This window comes from Marasmius oreades, chromosome 10 (assembly GCF_018924745.1).
Source record: "Marasmius oreades isolate 03SP1 chromosome 10, whole genome shotgun sequence".
Classification (NCBI taxonomy): domain Eukaryota; kingdom Fungi; phylum Basidiomycota; class Agaricomycetes; order Agaricales; family Marasmiaceae; genus Marasmius; species Marasmius oreades.
In genome coordinates this window covers 900,718-917,498 of record NC_057332.1, presented here as the reverse complement: position 1 = coordinate 917,498, position 16,781 = coordinate 900,718, and the positions used below count along the sequence as shown (strand labels likewise).

At 47.4% G+C, this 16,781-nt stretch overlaps 7 protein-coding genes across 10 annotated transcripts; 3 read left to right on the top strand and 4 right to left on the bottom strand.

The window, feature by feature from the left end:
• Positions 1 to 67: 67 nt before the first annotated feature.
• Positions 68 to 2,420, top strand: E1B28_002337 (uncharacterized protein). 4 transcript variants are annotated; one of them, XM_043159249.1, is made up of 9 exons: positions 68 to 153; positions 210 to 335; positions 393 to 1,047; positions 1,102 to 1,225; positions 1,283 to 1,426; positions 1,480 to 1,521; positions 1,576 to 1,772; positions 1,825 to 2,010; positions 2,063 to 2,420. In XM_043159249.1, the coding sequence occupies exons 1-9, from the start codon at positions 94 to 96 to the stop codon at positions 2,188 to 2,190; spliced, it is 1,662 nt and encodes a 553-aa protein (XP_043002848.1). In that variant the 5' UTR covers positions 68 to 93; the 3' UTR covers positions 2,191 to 2,420. The 4 variants fall into 4 exon arrangements, with proteins under 4 accessions (XP_043002848.1, XP_043002851.1, XP_043002850.1 ...); XM_043159252.1 differs by having other exon boundaries at positions 1,576 to 2,010; XM_043159251.1 differs by having other exon boundaries at positions 1,480 to 1,772.
• Positions 2,421 to 2,824: 404 nt separating this feature from the next.
• On the bottom strand, positions 2,825 to 4,173 carry E1B28_002336 (uncharacterized protein; the record flags this gene model as incomplete). Its single annotated transcript, XM_043159248.1, has 5 exons — positions 2,825 to 3,277; positions 3,331 to 3,482; positions 3,552 to 3,652; positions 3,718 to 4,096; positions 4,155 to 4,173. 5 exons carry the CDS (start codon positions 4,171 to 4,173, stop codon positions 2,825 to 2,827), a joined length of 1,104 nt encoding a protein of 367 aa, XP_043002847.1.
• A 1,071-nt stretch (positions 4,174 to 5,244) lies between these two features.
• On the bottom strand, positions 5,245 to 6,677 carry E1B28_002335 (uncharacterized protein; the record flags this gene model as incomplete). Its single annotated transcript, XM_043159247.1, has 6 exons — positions 5,245 to 5,451; positions 5,507 to 5,579; positions 5,640 to 5,732; positions 5,788 to 5,922; positions 5,979 to 6,169; positions 6,222 to 6,677. 6 exons carry the CDS (start codon positions 6,675 to 6,677, stop codon positions 5,245 to 5,247), a joined length of 1,155 nt encoding a protein of 384 aa, XP_043002846.1.
• Positions 6,678 to 6,773: 96 nt separating this feature from the next.
• On the top strand, positions 6,774 to 9,724 carry E1B28_002334 (uncharacterized protein). The gene is made up of 15 exons (XM_043159246.1): positions 6,774 to 6,897; positions 6,959 to 7,026; positions 7,079 to 7,204; positions 7,256 to 7,477; positions 7,533 to 7,647; positions 7,709 to 7,758; positions 7,814 to 8,116; positions 8,177 to 8,248; positions 8,300 to 8,464; positions 8,516 to 8,638; positions 8,693 to 8,900; positions 8,961 to 9,040; positions 9,099 to 9,269; positions 9,332 to 9,442; positions 9,504 to 9,724. Exons 1-15 carry the CDS (start codon positions 6,813 to 6,815, stop codon positions 9,648 to 9,650), a joined length of 2,046 nt encoding a protein of 681 aa, XP_043002845.1. The 5' UTR covers positions 6,774 to 6,812; the 3' UTR covers positions 9,651 to 9,724.
• Positions 9,725 to 10,026: 302 nt separating this feature from the next.
• E1B28_002333 (uncharacterized protein) lies at positions 10,027 to 12,225 on the bottom strand (the record flags this gene model as incomplete). The annotated part of the gene is made up of 3 exons (XM_043159245.1): positions 12,016 to 12,225; positions 11,577 to 11,957; positions 10,027 to 11,513 (listed from the first exon to the last, which is right to left on the bottom strand). The coding sequence occupies exons 2-3, from the start codon at positions 11,842 to 11,844 to the stop codon at positions 10,027 to 10,029; spliced, it is 1,755 nt and encodes a 584-aa protein (XP_043002844.1). The 5' UTR covers positions 11,845 to 11,957; positions 12,016 to 12,225.
• A 517-nt stretch (positions 12,226 to 12,742) lies between these two features.
• Positions 12,743 to 14,960, top strand: E1B28_002332 (uncharacterized protein). Its single transcript, XM_043159244.1, has 8 exons — positions 12,743 to 13,143; positions 13,200 to 13,310; positions 13,371 to 13,614; positions 13,697 to 13,809; positions 13,873 to 13,899; positions 13,952 to 14,076; positions 14,131 to 14,215; positions 14,269 to 14,960. Exons 3-8 carry the CDS (start codon positions 13,400 to 13,402, stop codon positions 14,883 to 14,885), a joined length of 1,182 nt encoding a protein of 393 aa, XP_043002843.1. The 5' UTR covers positions 12,743 to 13,143; positions 13,200 to 13,310; positions 13,371 to 13,399; the 3' UTR covers positions 14,886 to 14,960.
• Positions 14,961 to 15,277: 317 nt separating this feature from the next.
• E1B28_002331 (uncharacterized protein) lies at positions 15,278 to 16,486 on the bottom strand (the record flags this gene model as incomplete). The annotated part of the gene is made up of 4 exons (XM_043159243.1): positions 15,278 to 15,786; positions 15,848 to 16,031; positions 16,085 to 16,166; positions 16,221 to 16,486. The coding sequence occupies 4 exons, from the start codon at positions 16,484 to 16,486 to the stop codon at positions 15,278 to 15,280; spliced, it is 1,041 nt and encodes a 346-aa protein (XP_043002842.1).
• Positions 16,487 to 16,781: the final 295 nt, after the last annotated feature.

Below are 16,781 nucleotides of genomic sequence, written 5' to 3'. Positions count from 1 at the left end.
TGATCATGATCCAACGGCAAACCGGGCCGTTTCGCGCCTTATAAAGGTGAATGTGAGTCATGACGAAACTCCCTTTCTTTTCCAAAGGTAAAAATGCAGCCTCCAGTGTTGACGATTGCTGGCTCTGATCCTAGCGGAGGAGCTGGGATTCAGGTGAATCCAGCCTCCAACCCTCGCAATGTCATGTCCCGAAATTTGATGAATCCAAGGCAGATTTGAAAACATTTGCAGCTCATGGATGCTACGGGATGAGTGTCCTGACCGCGCTCACTGCACAGAATACGACTGGGGTTCAAGAAGTCTTTCCCATCACGTCCAGCTTCGTTGAACAACAAGCTCAGTTCTCCCTGGGATCCCTCATTCCCCGTTCTCTTATATGAACTATATTATAGATCGACTCGGTCCTAGACGATATCGAAGTTCGCGCGATCAAGACTGGGATGCTTTACGATTCCGATACAATCAGGGCTGTTGTACGTGCTTTGAAGAAGCATTTTACTTCCACAGGGTTTCCCCCTCTCGTTTGCGACCCAGTTTGCGTTTCTACTTCCGGCCATACTCTCTTACATCCGGATGCAGTCGAAACTCTTGTTTCGGAACTCTTCCCTTTGACTACTCTCATAACTCCCAACAAATCGGAGGCGGAATTACTACTATCTTATTCCAAAAACGCGTCGGCTTACCCAGAGATAAAGTCGTTGGAGAGCATGGTTGGCGCTACTCAAGACCTTCTTTCTCTTGGTCCTCAAGCCGTCCTCATTAAAGGCGGCCATGTGGTTGTGAACATCGCTGATCTGGACAAGTTTTCAACTCAACACCCCGATGTCCTTATCGTACGAGATGGGCTATTTGACGAGAATATGGAAATTCTGCAAGTTGGGAAGACACCCTCCATATCAGAACAAATCATAGTCGTCGACATGTTACGGGAGCATGAAGGGTCGATCAGTATATTTGCACGGCCCCATATAGCAACGAAGAGCACACATGGGACAGGATGTACTCTCAGCGCTGCCATTGCTTCAGAATTAGCTCAAGCACAATGCCGTTGGTTTTTCATCATATCTTGCGCTCGCTTCACTCACTGGAAAATACCGACAGTGGTTGAGGCCGTAAGGACTGCAACCGTGTACACTCACCGCGGTATCGAGGGCGCTCCAGGGATTGGACGGGGAAATGGTCCATTAAATCATCTTCATCCACTCAAAAGAGTCCTTATACCGTCGTAAGTAACTCGAAACTTGCTTTTATATATTCGAGCTACTAACAAATTCGAGTAAAGGAAATCTGCTTGTAATCCTTACCCGTTTACCCGATTACTGATTGAGGAATCTGCTACGATCTGGAAGGATTTCGTTCAACACAAGTTTGTCAAACTACTCGGTCAGGGCATTCTCCCGAAGCAATGTTTTACCTATTTCATCAAGTAAGCCGACGTGTTTGACTGCTCTCCCGTGGGTGAACTGACAAAATGAAAAGACAGGATTATCTTTACCTCAAATACTATGCTCGTGCTTACGGGTAAGCTAATCCGTCGTTCGGAGTGTCCAGTTGTATGTCGACCTTTCCCCGCAGTCTGCTCGCTGCGAAGTCGACATCTTTTCCAGAAATAGCCTCTGCTACGCGAATAATCCTGGATATTCTGAAGGAGAGCGGAGCACACAGGACTTTCGCTGCTCAATTCGGAATCTCTCTCGAGGATCTAGAGAACGCGGAAGAAGGCCTGGCCACCGCTGCTTACGGCGGGTATCTACTCACGACGGGTTTGGAAGGTAACACTTTGAGACCAACTCCTGGTTGCGTGACGTAAAAATTCTTATACAGGTGACGCGACGAAGTTGCTCATGGCGCAATTATCCTGTTTACTCGGTTATGGTGAGGCTGGGCTTTGGTTGAAGAAGAAAGCGACGGAAGAAGGATCTACGGTGGCACTCGAGGGAAACCCATATCGGCGATGGATTGAAATTTATTCTGGTGAAAGCTATCAGAAAGCTGTTCGAATCGGACTAGGTTTGTTTCTCCGATCTTGGCTTTCGGCGTGAAAACTGAGCCACGTTTCCAGAGACTATTGAGGCGCGAGCGGAGGGAGACCCTCCTTCGCCCGCTCGGTTCCAAGAATGGATTACAGTCTGGAAACGGTGTACTGAGTTTGAAAGAGGGTTTTGGGATGCGGCTATGCAGCTGGAATGATAAAAGTGGTGGTGCTATTTCGAGTTAGCGCAGCTGCGTTATCAATGACGTGTCTGAGCACTGGAATTACCCTGGAGAAATGGTTCCGAACTGGAAGCTGATACAGAAGTTCTCTCGCTCGTAAAGGAACGTAGACCTGACCGGTCCTTTCAGATGAGCATTTGCATGTACGAATATTAAAGGACCTGTAAATCCGAGTTTAAAATTGACGTACCCTACTTGTGATTGAGCCTGCCAATTGAGCGTTCTGCTTTCAAGACGTGGGAAGTGTCCCTACCTTTGAGGTATCACTTTATTTCCATTTCCCCCCTCTTACCTCTGCGACGACCAATTGATCTATTTTCCTCGTTCAACCTCCACCCCGTGCAACTTATGGGACGCCTCTTAGCACGCTGTTGCGATACTACAGCTGGAATAACTCAAGCCTGAAATTGCCGACTCAAACAAGTATGATTCACCGGCTGTATATTGATACACTTCATAAAGCGACAGAAAAGTATGAAGCAAGTAGTTACTACTACATTGACTGTTTTATTGATGAACTCTGATATGTCTAGTATTGTCCAATAATATAAACTTCCCAAAAAAATGAATCAGTAAAGTGACAAGCGGACTGTGAATCAGAGGTCGACGGCTAGTGGTAATATCCCTTATCCCATCCCGCTCCACGGGATGTATGGGAACCATGATCATGGGTGTACGAAGGGGGGTTTTGGTATGGTGTATCGACCATGGAAGGCGTTATAACCGGGTCCAAATCAGAAGGTCTTCTTTCGGGCTTGGAAAACGATGGAGATGACTCGATATCGATATCTTGAGAGCTTGGTCTGACCTCTGTCAGCGCGATTCCCTGCTCGTCCGAAGCAGCCACTTCCGTATCTTTCGACTTCTTGCTCTTCGACTTCTTGTCCTTCTTTTTGAACTCGCTTCCTTGGCCTACAAGGACAGCACCGGGGTGCCATATGTTGAAGATGTTCATACAAATTATCATCATTGTGGCCTCGAGAGCATAGAATGCTGGTTCATTCTTAGAGATCCCGGAGTCAAAACCCCCAGCGAACTCGGTCAGACGGTAGATAGTCCGAATCTGCTACGAGGTTCAGAGCACGCTGCCGGTGAAAAAAGGTGGAAGATACGTACAGTGATCAGCAGGAGTGCACCATAAATCGGGAAAAGTGCCTTCCTCCAACTAGTTTCCCTATGCCGTTGACCCTCATTTTCCAAGGCTTTCAGTTTCACTTGACACCTGATGACCAACACAATGAAGAGCACGATGGAGAATTGCTGCGCGCCTGATTGGAGATTGGATCAGTCATCCCGTTGGTCTGATAGCACTGATAGCCACTGAAACGGTATCTTACCGACGCCGCCTTGGTAAACGTGAAAACCTGTGACCTTGAGTTTCGGAGCGTCCGACCCAGATTGCGCCAAAATCGCGCCCGTGCCTTGTATAAGAAATGACCTGATTAAAATCGAAGGCACTTGGTAAACCCTCTGGCAGACACGGATGCTGAACGAAGCACTTACATGACGTCTAGGAGTACGAAGATGACCGATAAAACGTGCGCACTCAAATGACCCACTCTCTTATCCGGTAAGAAATAATAAACGACTCGTCCAAAGACCATATAAACGAAGGCGTTGATCCAAAGTGGTGCCAGCTGAACCAGAAGTTGGGACGGGATACCAAAACCTTGCGGGCTGATGTCGTAAGCCGACAGGGCTCTAAAAATGTAGCTGGTCGTCTCCCACAGTCCAGCCATGACGACGACCCAGCAGAATCTTTTCCGGAAGTATATGGCTTGCGCGAAATGGAGGATGGTTGAGAGGCCAAACAGGACCGAAAACGCGATGGCGGCTGAAAAGTTGATACAGTAAGGGTATGGATAGTCGGGATCTGCTAGATCTGCGAAATGGGGAGTGTCAGTTCAGATTCAAGTCCACAACAACGAACGGCCACTGACTGCAGAAGAAGTTGGGCATACTGGCAAAATCGTTTCGAGGACTCGTTCAACGACAGGACTAGAAGAACGGATCGGAGAGTTTCTTGCGTATGGAAAGCACCTCTCAACATATATTTATATAGTATGGCCAGAGATGGCGAGACTCCAGTCGTAATTCCTGTGCAATCACATTTCCAAACATGGGGAGAGGAATAGGGCCTTTGTCCATCGTAATAGAATCTGCCGCTGTGGATACCAAAATAGTCTTGAAACTGAAACCTGAAAAGCATATACATTCGTCAGTAGTAATACCTGATACTGCGGGGATCCGCAGCTCTTCGTCCAAGAACTCAACAAAAACCAGAGGCGGTGAAGAACGACGATTCATACGGCGCTCGTCACTCTGGTTCCAGGTTCAACGTTCAACGATCAGTGTATCAATCCTCCTATCTTGCATCAATCCTCGCCAAACATTCCAACATTCCATCGTCCGTTCGAACGTTACGTAGTGAACGGTAACACCACAGAGAACGTTCTGTGAAGGCTCATATGGTCCGACCACGGTCAAACTGGTCCTCTTCAGCCCCGAGTCTCTGTAGGGTTCCAGGTCGTAAATCCAGTATGGTGCTCCATTAACCCGGTATTACAACACAGAAATGATGCAAAACTCGTGGCCAATTGCAGGTGCGGATTACTGCGTAGTATTTCGTTCCATTCGGATGGTCGCGTCACGGCGGTCCATCATCGGAATAGGAACCCGCCCAACCCCTTCGCAATCAAACCTCGGGAAGAATGTGCAAAGCAAGGTAACACAGGAAAACCGGGTGTTTAGGGCTCTCGATCGAGTTCGACAGTTTGAATGGAGGAACCAAAAAGCGACACCTGAAGATCTAGAGAAGGTTCAATGGTTTAATTTCGGCTGTGCAATGAGATAAGATTAGAGATTAGATAAGATATGCAAGAATTAGCCTGACTTTCACTGTCCGGATACAACATGAACTCAAGTTATGGGAAATGGGAATAGGTAAGTATAGAAGGATCCAAGCAATGACAGTGTCTTTGCTGCACTTGGGAAACGACAACTTGTTCGCGGTACCAATCTTAAATGAGGTTAATCATCTTCTTCCTTGAAACGCCATAAGCCTTCATACTCCAGTTCGATTTCGACTTTTGGCCTTCCGGCGCTTTCAATTTTGGCAGTAATCTCAGTTTTCGCGGACTTGGTTTTCCTCACTTTAGGGGTTTGAGCACTAGGGCAGAGTTTATCTTTGCTCAAAGTGCACTGCTCGCAGCGTGGACCGACGGGGAGACAAATCATCTAGTTAACGGTCTTGTGAGTACGAAAGAAACAGTTGTTTTGAGATAAAAAGCACCTGTCCAAAGCCAACGAGCATGTAGTTGATTTCCGCGTGAAGGTCTTTTGGAAGCCACGATTGTAAATTCAACCTTGAAAGGAACGACCAACGGCTTAGTGTCGGTGAGCAGAAGGTTTGGCCAACAACACACCTCGTTTCTTCGGGGTTCTTCGTCGGGAGTTTATGCCATCCCAAGCGATTGGTGATTCGATGAACGTGGACGTCGACGCCGATGCCTTGATTACTGGGAGGGAGAAAGATGGATAAAAGCTCTGGTTATCGAAAGGTAGGTTCCATACAGATTCCATGCTACTTGTAGGGCCAGGAAGGCCATCTTGGGGCCCACGCCAGGAAGTCCACAGAGTTCGTCGACGGTCTTCGGAACGTCAGATCCGAATTCATCTCGGAGCTGGAGTGCAGCTTGCTTAAGATATCTAGATGGGAGCAGTTCGTGGCAAAGAAACACAGAGCAAGCACAAAATCTACTCACTGAGTTTTGCGCCTCCAAAAACCCACTTTTCCTATCGCCTCGGATATCGTTTTCTCTTCCGCAGCGATCATCGTGTCCACAGATATAGTGCCTCCAAGCGCTTCCCGGAGTTTCAAAACAGCAGCATTGGTGACTTCATCTTTCGTTTGCGAGGAAAGCATCAAAGAGACGAGGACCGCGAATCGTCTATTCTGTGGATCTTGTGAGACTCTGCTTTGGAATGGGTATCGTGATGCAACTTACCTTTGGATCCTTTTCCGCGTGCTGAGCTTGGTGGCAGCCCATCGTGTCCACGGGTGCTATTACATTTTTCCTCATCTCTTTGATCTTATCGTAAACTTCCCTCCAATTCTCTGGTGCAGGATGAGGATCCTTCAAAGACTGTGGTATAGGCTTGGATTTTCGGGGAGATTTTGACGGTGAGCGGTCGACTTTCATCTCCTTCCCTTCTTTAGACTTCCGTGATCCCGTCTTTCGTTCAATCATCGGTTCCAAAATCGTTTCTGATTTCGGGACGAGGTCCTGACTGGATCCTTGCACGAATTCATCCTCGCCTTCTTCCAGTTTGACGCGTTTCGCTGGCCGTCGTGGCTCTGGGTCCTCCTTGAGCTCAAATATCGTGACAGCAGGGTGGCAAGAGCTAGCTCGAGCTGCGAGCCTGCTCGACGAGCGCGTAGAAATGCGCTTGACCGTAGACATAAGAGGAGATATGGTGGTGGGAAGATACCAAGAATCACAAGCAAAGGGCAGTTTAAATTGGAGGAGGGAAATTCCCACGCGCATACGTTTTTTTCTTACAGCTGCATACTCGACCTGATACCCATCGGCATATCTATGAGCTACTTGGATATGAATCTAGAACTTCCCGGAGGCGATAATCTTCGTGATGTTACCACCCTTTTTCTCGAAGCTGCAAGCGGTATGACTTGGTCTCTGAAAGAGCGCAATTATTTCACTCAAAAAACAATTCGGAATAAAAGCCATGGAACCGGGCAGTATGGTTGTGATAGACGAATTTCAGCTGCAGGATGCGATGAGCGCAATTGAAGTGAGTGTACTTGGGCATCTTTGAGTGCGTTACAACTGTTCAGGATTAATAGATCGGTGAACCGCGACTTGACACTGGGATGAGGCTCGAGAAAGACCACAAAGTACCCTTCCATCCGTTAACGCCTCTGTTACCAGAAGAAATTTGTTGGATAATTGATAGAGCATTTGCGTACGAAGTAGGATTCTAACTTTCGGTGCCGAGCGAAAATATTGACCTTGAAATTCAGATAGAATGGCACTCAGCGAATACGCTTTCCCACACAGTTTTCACACTGTTATACGTGCATTGTCTTCAAGAGATTGACCCTGATCTACTACCCTATCTTCTCAATGCCGACCCTCAACGCCCCATGGAACTCATAACCGTTGTTTTGCGCGCGTTTGTATCCGGTTTACTGAAATGCTGCGACTTGTCATGGAAGGAATTAATAAGGGGAGGCCTTAATGATGCAAGTCCAAGCTTTATTGTCACATTATCCAGGCTCTTACCCCTTGTCCGTACAGACCGAAGATTGGCATAGCGAAAAATGTGAAGTTTCGCTGTTAGAAGGATGGCCTGTTCAAGCGGCGAAGGTACGGTTGGATGAAGCGTTAAGGTGGCTATCAACTACTACGAAAGGCTCGTTCGTTTCTTTCGTCAAATCAGAGATATGAACGACGCACTTACTGTTCAATTTTAGTCCCTTCACTTTGGTGCCAAGCTCTTACAGATCGGCTCTTACTTCGAAAGGTGTGTCGTCAATATACATCGTAATATCGTAGTTCGTTGAAGTAGCTCTTTCTAGTCCATACTGGAAGTGATGGACCATGGTGTTCACAACATGGAAGATATCCGACGACTACTTGAGGTGGCTCAACACCACCTATTCCAGATTCGATCCAAGGCTCCCCCGCCTGACCCCCTTGAAGATTCTCTAGCGCGTCGGGCATTCAATCCATACATCTCCAGACGACTTAACACATTTTTACCAATCAGAGTCCTTGAATTACCAAGTTCCAGCGAGAGTTGGGAGAATTGGGGAAACTTCCTCGGAGGATATGGCGAAATGGTAGCATTATCCGAAACGCATGAAGTTTTGAGCTGGGAAGTAGGTTATACGTCGATTCATATCTTTCTTTGTAACTTCTACTAACCAGAGGATCTCCAGCTCGTCGCCAATTTGCGTACATGGCTTCGCTCTCCACCGCTTCGGCATGGGTACATCAGATCGTCCATACAAGTATGCTTTGTGCGCTATCTCATCATGTACCTCTATTTATTGCTCTTATAGTCGGTATTTCACGATGGCATCCAAGTGTTGTACAACTTCCCATCAACGTGGCTCCTGCAAAGATTCTTCCACGAAACTCTCGGGATAGATTACTCCGAGTTTGCCGTCGCTTGGGGTGGACATAGTAGCCCTAGACTGGTGGAGATGGAAAGAGCGTTGATCAAGGTAAATCGCTCCAACATAAACATGGAGGTCTGAGATAGAGTTCTGGCACAGACCGTCATTCCTCATATCAAAGGCTTGTGGTTTAATCCACCGCGAAGGAGAAGATTGTTGGCAAACGCGCTATTGGAGTGGCATATGGTTTACGATATGCTTACTATCATGGTGGACTCAGTCGTACGCGCTGTTTCGTTGCTCGGCATCTGTAAACGGATAGCTGAATGTTCCTAGGATATCCGGCCTGCTTCCTCGCTTGTTTTTAAAATGCCTTCCGCGGCACTTCTGTGGCGGCTTTCGACAATGAGGGAGGTGATTTTGTCAGGATTTCAGCTGCAATTGTACAGTCCCGCAGAACGCCCGTTTGCATATCTTTACGCTTCCCAAGTCATTGACGTCCATCTCTCAACGATAGAGAACGTGATGACGATTGTACCTCCTGGTCGGTTGCTTTACTTTCTTTTCGTTTTGTGGCCTCCATTTCTGACATCCATGATGGAAGAATCCCAAGCACGACAAGAGATGGAGTTTCAGCAGAGTTTCCTCACCGCGTTACAGCTCATGTGCACGGCCATGTTCTCAGTGCGTACTCGTTAATCGAGCATTCGCGTTCGTACTCAAAAGTTCGGGCTTTTGGCAGATTCTGTCCCAACTTCCGACCGAAAGCTCATGGATCACGCTTCGTGAGGGTATATTACGAAGATACAAATGGGCTTTCAAATCCGAATATGATGATTATGAAACCCCACCGGCTGCACACCCAAATCTGGAGACATATATAGCGGAGGTGTACTCGATGAATGAAGATGTCGTAGGTTTCCTTCCGCCGATTTATGCCGAGGTATTACATAACACTCGCACTGTTCATCTTAGAGCTTTTCCCCATCGGATTCGTTTAAATTCGCGCACAATATTCTGGAACATCTAGTGAAGGATCGCAGCGGTGGTGGATGGGCGAAGCATTGGAAAGATGAGAGATTACAGGTCGGTGTCTTGCCACTTGACCGCACACCATCAATATTCTGATCGCTTTCCACGTATTTAGGTCGTGCAAGGCCTTATGAACGCGTGCGAGGAGCTGGGACACCTACGCAGAAAAGATAGTGATTCTGTCAAGCTGTTAGATTGGGGGATCGAATCGAATCCATCTCCGTGGTTCCCTTCCCTGCAGCACCGCTATAGTCTCGCCTAGCCAGACTCTACCTATAACGAGCTCCTCGGTTGAATTTGATGATCGCTGTAATATGAAGCACCGCTAGGCCATCCTTGTAGCGCGTTGAGCGTTCACTTCACTGCTCCTATCTCTACACGCTTCAGCAGATTGTCACCTTTATCACTCATCCTAAAGCGGGCTCCTCGTTTGGCGTCGCTTTGCAATGATTCTATTTCCACTCTTCACTCAGCTGCAGTATATACCCAACTTGACCTTGAATACATAAATCTGCTTTCAAATCATGAAGAAGACTAGTGATTTTTTAAGTACAAGTAACTATACAAACTACTATATTTCTCAGTACGTGCACCTAATAGATCTATGTACTTAAGTTATGAAAGAAAGATAAAGAATCCTACTTCATCGAATCCTGCGAATACTTCTGCTCGATATTGTTCAATTCATCCGCCAGATCAGAGTTCATCGAGATATCCAAGGCCGAATAACTCGATGAATCTGCTTCCCCTTCATGAATATCAGGGCCATTGTCAGTCTCTTGCCGTTGTTCCAAGCCCTTGGCGATTTCTTCCAACCTCTTTGCTGAATCGCCTCTCTTAAACGGCACCTTGAACGACTTGTTCGAAGCATTGGAGGGGAGATTATGCCTCCTCCTCATTCCTAGGACAGGAAGACCCGAGGCTGGTTTGACCTCTTGGGCATGAGGAGGTCTTTTAGGAGCACTCGCTCCAACTCTCTCCTTTTCCCTCCCCATCTTCACATGATCCAAGCCAGGGACAACGAACGGGCTTGATGAGGGGGAAGGCACAACCACCCTCTCCTTTCTTTCCTTCCAGTCCTTCTGTTGCTCCTTTGTGGGTATGGGCAAAGACCCATACACCGAATCAAAATTTGATCTCGATGATCCGCGGTCTCGAGAGCTTGTTTCAAAGCTGAAACCGGAACCAGCCGACGTACTGCGCGAAGAGCTTGAAGACGGAGGGGCGCTTGTGGAAGCTGCAAAAAAGCACGGCAAAGAGGATAAACCTGACGAATTAGATGGTCGGGCATCTGGAGACGCAGATGTCTTGGACCCCGAAATCCCGTCGGGACCAGAAGATAGAGCGCGTCGAATGTCTCGTTCTCGAGCAAGTCTGCTTGAGGTCGAATTCCGGCTATCAGCGGAAGGTTGGTGATTCGAAGTTGGTGGGATTGATGCTTGTCCTCTAGTTCGCAGAGGCGGCATTTCAACCGTTGCTAAAGCAGGCTCCTGAGGCACCAAGGGGAGCGATTCTCCACTTCTTACGCTTCGGGGTAGCAGAAGAGGAGGCGGATGGAGAGGTATAGGCAAACGTAGATCCACATCCATCGCCATCCCACTCTGATTGCCATCCACGTCCATCCCGTCGTCGACGGTGACATCGTCAATCACTTCACGCTCTTTTCCCTTCGCACTTGTTCTTTCGCCACCCTCAACAGCGAGGATATGGACATCATAACCCCCATGACCTCGCCTCTGCTTCTCAACGCGTCCAGTAACTCCACCTCCCCACACCTTCCTCCTTTCTGCTTTCGACCTTCCTTTAGGATTCACCTTCATCAAGGGTTCTCCTCTTCCCTTTGACAATATCTGATTGCTACGATCCATATCCTTGGAAGCTTTCTCCATAATCTTTTGAATCTTGCCGAAGTACTCATCCGCGGTTGCCGATAACTTTTCGACGGATTTAGAGCTCGACGGGCACTGATCATTGTTGTCATTTTGATTTCTGCTTTTGACACATTCGGCCAATGGAGGACGTATTCTTGAAGTTGGAAGTCGAGGATTCTTCGCAACGTCAGTTGAGAGTGTACCTGACGTTACTGGTTCATGGTAAGTTCTGGTCTTGATTGCACGTCGTTTCACTTTTTCACAAAGAAAAAAGTTTTGGTAATGGTACGAACAGACAGAGTTAAGGCTGTACGTACATGACCTGGCATCCTCCATCACTTTCCTTAGTGAAGGTGTCTGGGAACCTTGCCATTCAACATGATCAAATACAGGTTGGGATGAAGGCACCAACACCTCGAAGTCCAGGTCAAGGTCGGAACAGTGGCTACTAGAAGTGGCACGAGGTTGTGCCCGCGAAGGGATTTCGGGAACGCGAAACTGGAAGTCCCCGTTACTGGCTGGAGTTTGGGCATCGAGAGTGAAATGTGTATTGGAATGAGAAAGAGTTGTGGGACGTTTTTTCATGTGGGTTATAATCAAAATTGCGGATGTGGGGGGAAACTTGAATTATTGAATGATTGTTGAAAGAAACTTTGATAGAACGAGAAAGTTGTGAATAAATCTGGATTGTCCCTGACCTTGCTTTGGTTGTGTTAGTTTTCTTTGGATAGCTCACCTGCGAAGAATTCCATGTACTCATCAAGACAAATAAGAGACGGTTCGAGAATACCGCATCGACCCGTCCAAAGGCGGCAGCTTGTCCACTGTTCCAGAGGCTTCCTAGTTCCTGAATGATCATCATGAATCAGGCAGATTCGGAACGAGGAACTCACGACGCGTCCTGAGCCTCAGAGCAGGCAACGCCACTGGTAACTGGATGTGCGATGAGGGGTAGAAGAGAGTTGCTGGCGCACGGACCCTGAACACTATTATAGGCGTGAAATATGGTCTCGTGATAGCAACTTTGATCCAAACGCGACGCGCCAGAAAATCCGTCTTCCCGTTCTATAACGAGGGCAAACTACGACAGGAACTACGTACGCTTTGACTCCAGCATTTCAGTAATTAGAACGCGTTATGTGGCTTTGTGGTACACTTGGTGAATCTATCGGTTTAATCTCTGGATGTGCAATAAGCTTCGGCCTATTCGCCGCATTCTTCCCTTTCACCATCGCCAATCTGTCAGCAACGTTCTCCAATTCAACTGGGAACATGAATCCTAATCAGTTACCCCTTCCTCGAGCAATATCCCTGAGTTCAAAGTCATCATCGTGACTCCGGCAGGCTAGCAGCCCAAACGGACGCTTTCCGTCCTCCTTTCTCTGTCCATCCCAACTGTAACGAGGTTGGAAGTGCAGAGCTGACCTCCGTCATCCAGGAGCGAACAATCAACTTCTGTTCAATATGTACCCGCGTTCAGGATCAGACCGTCACCCACAACATTTCCTTCATTGCCGTGATCTCCTGCACGAACCTTGTTCCTTCAGCCCGAACAGGCATCCATCCTGACGCTGTCGCAGCCTTGGTTGGGCTTTCAGCTTCGTACGGCTTCTCTTTTCTTGCGCAAAGATCGCGTATACAACGGATCGACCATTAAGGTCATTGTTTTCGAATAGCACTGATTAATTTCGACCGAGATTTGAAAGGTGGCATGTTGATATGTCTTTTGGGTTGACAGGGTTCATGGTGTCTCAATTTGGACAAGGACATGGTTTATTGTGCTCTATTCCTTCTTTACAGGTCAAGTATTTTCAATCTGCACGCTCAAAAACGTCTCGCTGCCAGTGGTCACCTACCAAGTACAGAATGAAGACGCTGTCTCCAGTATGTGAATCCAATGAATCAATGACTCGGATTGACTCTTCGCAAAACTCACCCAGCATTTATCATGTCGCTCAGAAGCTCCAAAGTCCAGTAACGCAGTCGAATCGGCGATTTATATAATCCGTGACCAAATCGATCATATCTCGTATTGATATCGTTTGCAGGCGGTATGTAGCCAAATAATCAAGTGGTACTTAAATTGAACGTTCAGTTTCCTTCAAAGTCAGAAAAATCTTCCGTTTTACGAGACCTTTTCATGAGCCCTCATCCGAATCCATCCGTAGAACTCATTTTCCTTGGGACAGGAACATCTTCCGGCCTCCCCAGCATAGCATGTTTAACCCAACCACTGGATGAAAAAACGCGAGGATGTAGGGCATGTTTGTCGACGTTGAAACCAGAGGGAAAACACAACATCAGGAGGAATACCTCAGCAGTTCTAAGGATGAAGGGTAAGAAAGGTCAAACACTGTGAGTTCGTCGTTTCTTCCACTTTAGTTTCTCATTGTTAACGCCGAACCCATTTTCAATACAAATGACTTCTCCAATTTAGAACGATTGTCATTGATGCGGGGAAAACTTTCCAGGCATCAGCTTTGGAATGGTTTCCTAAATACGGTCTTCGGCGAATAGATGCGTTACTACTTACACACGCCCATGCCGATGGTAAGCTTGACTGTTCTACTGTTGTTGTTTTTGGTGATTTTATTGAACTCATTGCTCAATCAGCCGTGAACGGGCTTGATGATCTACGAGGTACGGCATATTAGCGTTCACAACGAATCAGGGAGGCCTAATCGGTGTTCAGAGTGGACTTTGAGGGGCAGCATACAAACATATATTGACGTATACTTGTCGCAAGAAACGTTCCAACAAGTCAAGCGGTCGTTCCCGTATCTCGTTTCAAAAGAATTTGCATCGGGAGGGGGAGATGTAAGAACGGACCTATTCTTGCAAAATCCTCAGAATCTGATCTGATCTTGGCAGGTTCCCGATTTTGTATGGCACATCATCGACGACGGGGTTCCGTTTGAAATAAATGACACAGGAGTGTTTGTTACACCCTTCTCAGGTATGTGCATGTCCGCCAGTACCGCGTGTTACTCTTACCAAGTATGGTCCTAGTACAACATGGCCGGATATTCTCTACTGCTTGTTCGGCCTACATTCCCGGTACCCCAAACGAATTCTTAGCTGCGGACGTTAAGCCTGCCGAAATGCTAGAAAAGATGAACATGAACGGACTGGAGTCACCCAAACCTGCCAATTTGACATTTACTAAAGAGATCATACAGCCCTACCTCTCCTTCGGCTTCAAATTCCAAGAGCACCTCGTCTATATTTCCGACGTTTCCCATATCCCAGAGTCTGCCCGGTCGATCATTCGAGGTGAGAGGGATGGGAAACGCCCAAGAGTCTGTGTTCTGGATTGTCTACGTCTGAAACGCCATACGTCGCACTTTGGGTTGGATCAAAGTGTCGCAGCTGCGAGGGAACTTGGTGCTCTGCGTTCATACTTCGTTGGGTTCTCAGATCGTGTCAGTCATGAGGAATATGTGACGATCACAGAAGTTTTGGGTGGTATAACCCATGCAGAGGAGGAGCTGTCGGTGAAGGAGAAAATTGGAATAGGTCTGCTGGGAGAAGGAGAGAAGATATGGGCAAGGCCAGCTCATGATGGGTTAAGAGTGTTAATAAATTCAGAGCTTGGACTTGTCCGAGACGATACCTACGACAAATAATTGCTGAACTTTCCAGTTGGCTTTACCCTAGGAGACAACTGCACTCTTTCAACGTGTACAAGATATAAAAATAAAGGACACTTTCTAAAGCATTTCACAGTGACTCTTCGTCGACAATTACTTTGAGAGAGAATCTATTGATGTAACATTTGTCGGAGCTGAAAAGTTTCGATTTATGAACGCCCATAATCCAATGAATTTTTGATTGCGGAACGAGTACGTTCATCGATGGCAGTTATCAGCAGCAAGCTCCAACCTAATGTTAGTCGTTGTCGTTTTGGTTCGACGACGTCACCGGTCTGGTCTGAGTCCACTGTCAGATAAACCGGCCAATAATAGATGTCAGAACGCAGTGGTGTCGTACACATTGAGAGACATGTTTGCGTATTCTATCATTCCTCCGGATGTGCAATAACCTTCGCCCCAGCAGCCTTCTCACCTTTCACCATCGCCAGTCCTTCAACAATATTCCCCAATCCAATAGGAAGGTCATGAATCCTATTCGGTAGGATTACCCCTTCCTCAACCAGTCTTTCCAAGTTCTTTATCATCTTAACACCCGCAACCCTGTGCGTCGGCGCATGAACAATCCCTAACACTCCAAACAAACGCTTTCCGTCCTCCTTTCTTTCTTGTATGCTAGGGTTGACAGTGCAAACCTGACCCCCCTCAGCCAAGAGCGAAAATCCAACCTCTTCGCCTCCACCAAAAGCGTCAAACACCATTTTCAGCCGTGATTGAGATGTCTGCTCTAGAACAGCAGAAGGAAGATTGGTAAAAGCCACTTGATGACGATCGATGACATGTGTTGCGCCGAGAGATTTAAGGTATTCTGTCTGTTTCGCGGATGCGTAGGTGATGACGCTGGAGAATCCAAGGACCTTACGGAGGATTTGGATGGCTTGATTAATCCATAGTTAATTCAAGTTTCCAGAAACGAAAGGAAAACCGATGAAACGTACCGTACTGGCCGACCGATGTACTTCCGCCGAGAACTAGGGCATGTTCGCCTGAATACTTCACATTCTGATCCCAGTTTGGATTCAAACCAGCACCGATAGGTGGTTCAACCATCATTCCGTAGGCCCCGCAGACAAACGCGACAGGTATTGATGCGGCTTGAGAATAGGACAGTTGTGCCGGGATCTGAGTACAGATAAAAGGTTAGCGCATAAAGCCTACAACTAGAGTTCGCGAACCTTCGCAGCCAAGTCAGCCGAGATCAAAGCGTATTGTTGAAATCCATTCACGTCAGAGCGTCCATATTGACCTTGGAAAAAACTGAGAAGGATTCATTAGAACGATAGCATGATAGGTTTGACTAGTCATACTCACACCCTCGTTCCTTTCTCCCACTGCTTTGCGTCCACGCCTTCTCCAAGTTCTACGACATCCCCCGCATTGTCTGTCCCCAGAACCGAGGGATAGTCGTTATCAGACAGGAGGAACCCTATATCACGAATCTTCCAGTCAACTGGGTTTAATCCCGCAGCCTTGATCCTGACAAGGAGCTCTCCAGGCCCTGGGTTGGGGACCGGACGAGTGCTCAAGGCAAACGAGCCGTGTTTTTGCTCTAGTAAAAGCGCCTTCTGGAGTGCCATGGGTAATGAGAGAGAGAAGATTGACGATAAGACATGTTCGAGCAATTGCAAGTGGGTTTATATATGAGAGACGCGTCGATAAGAAGGTGAAGATTGGACGTGGGAGCTTCAATGAAAACACGAGCTTTAATTGGTCATAGCCCGGTCAACTTCGTCAGCAGCTTACTCGCCTACATACTTGATGGCGGAGCGGATGGGTCGGTGTAGCCATGATTGGGAGCCGGCAAATGCATTTCAGCTTTCGGCAGTCAAAGTGCCCGGCGCTTGGGATTATCCGCCGCGGTACCCGTTCAAC

Excerpts from the sequence above, each read along its gene's own strand:
- E1B28_002332 (XM_043159244.1), top strand. The coding sequence starts at position 13,400 with ATGAGCCCTCATCCGAATCCATCCGTAGAACTCATTTTCCTTGGGACA. Across the intron at positions 13,615-13,696 it reads GGTAAGAAAGGTCAAACACT|AACGATTGTCATTGATGCGG; the intron begins GTGAGTTCGTCG and ends TCTCCAATTTAG. Across the intron at positions 13,810-13,872 it reads TACACACGCCCATGCCGATG|CCGTGAACGGGCTTGATGAT; the intron begins GTAAGCTTGACT and ends TTGCTCAATCAG.
- E1B28_002334 (XM_043159246.1), top strand. The coding sequence starts at position 6,813 with ATGAGCTACTTGGATATGAATCTAGAACTTCCCGGAGGCGATAATCTT. Across the intron at positions 7,478-7,532 it reads TAAGGGGAGGCCTTAATGAT|ACCGAAGATTGGCATAGCGA; the intron begins GCAAGTCCAAGC and ends TTGTCCGTACAG. Across the intron at positions 8,901-8,960 it reads GATGACGATTGTACCTCCTG|AATCCCAAGCACGACAAGAG; the intron begins GTCGGTTGCTTT and ends CCATGATGGAAG.
- E1B28_002337 (XM_043159249.1), top strand. The coding sequence starts at position 94 with ATGCAGCCTCCAGTGTTGACGATTGCTGGCTCTGATCCTAGCGGAGGA. Across the intron at positions 336-392 it reads CCAGCTTCGTTGAACAACAA|ATCGACTCGGTCCTAGACGA; the intron begins GCTCAGTTCTCC and ends ACTATATTATAG. Across the intron at positions 1,522-1,575 it reads TACTATGCTCGTGCTTACGG|TCTGCTCGCTGCGAAGTCGA; the intron begins GTAAGCTAATCC and ends CTTTCCCCGCAG.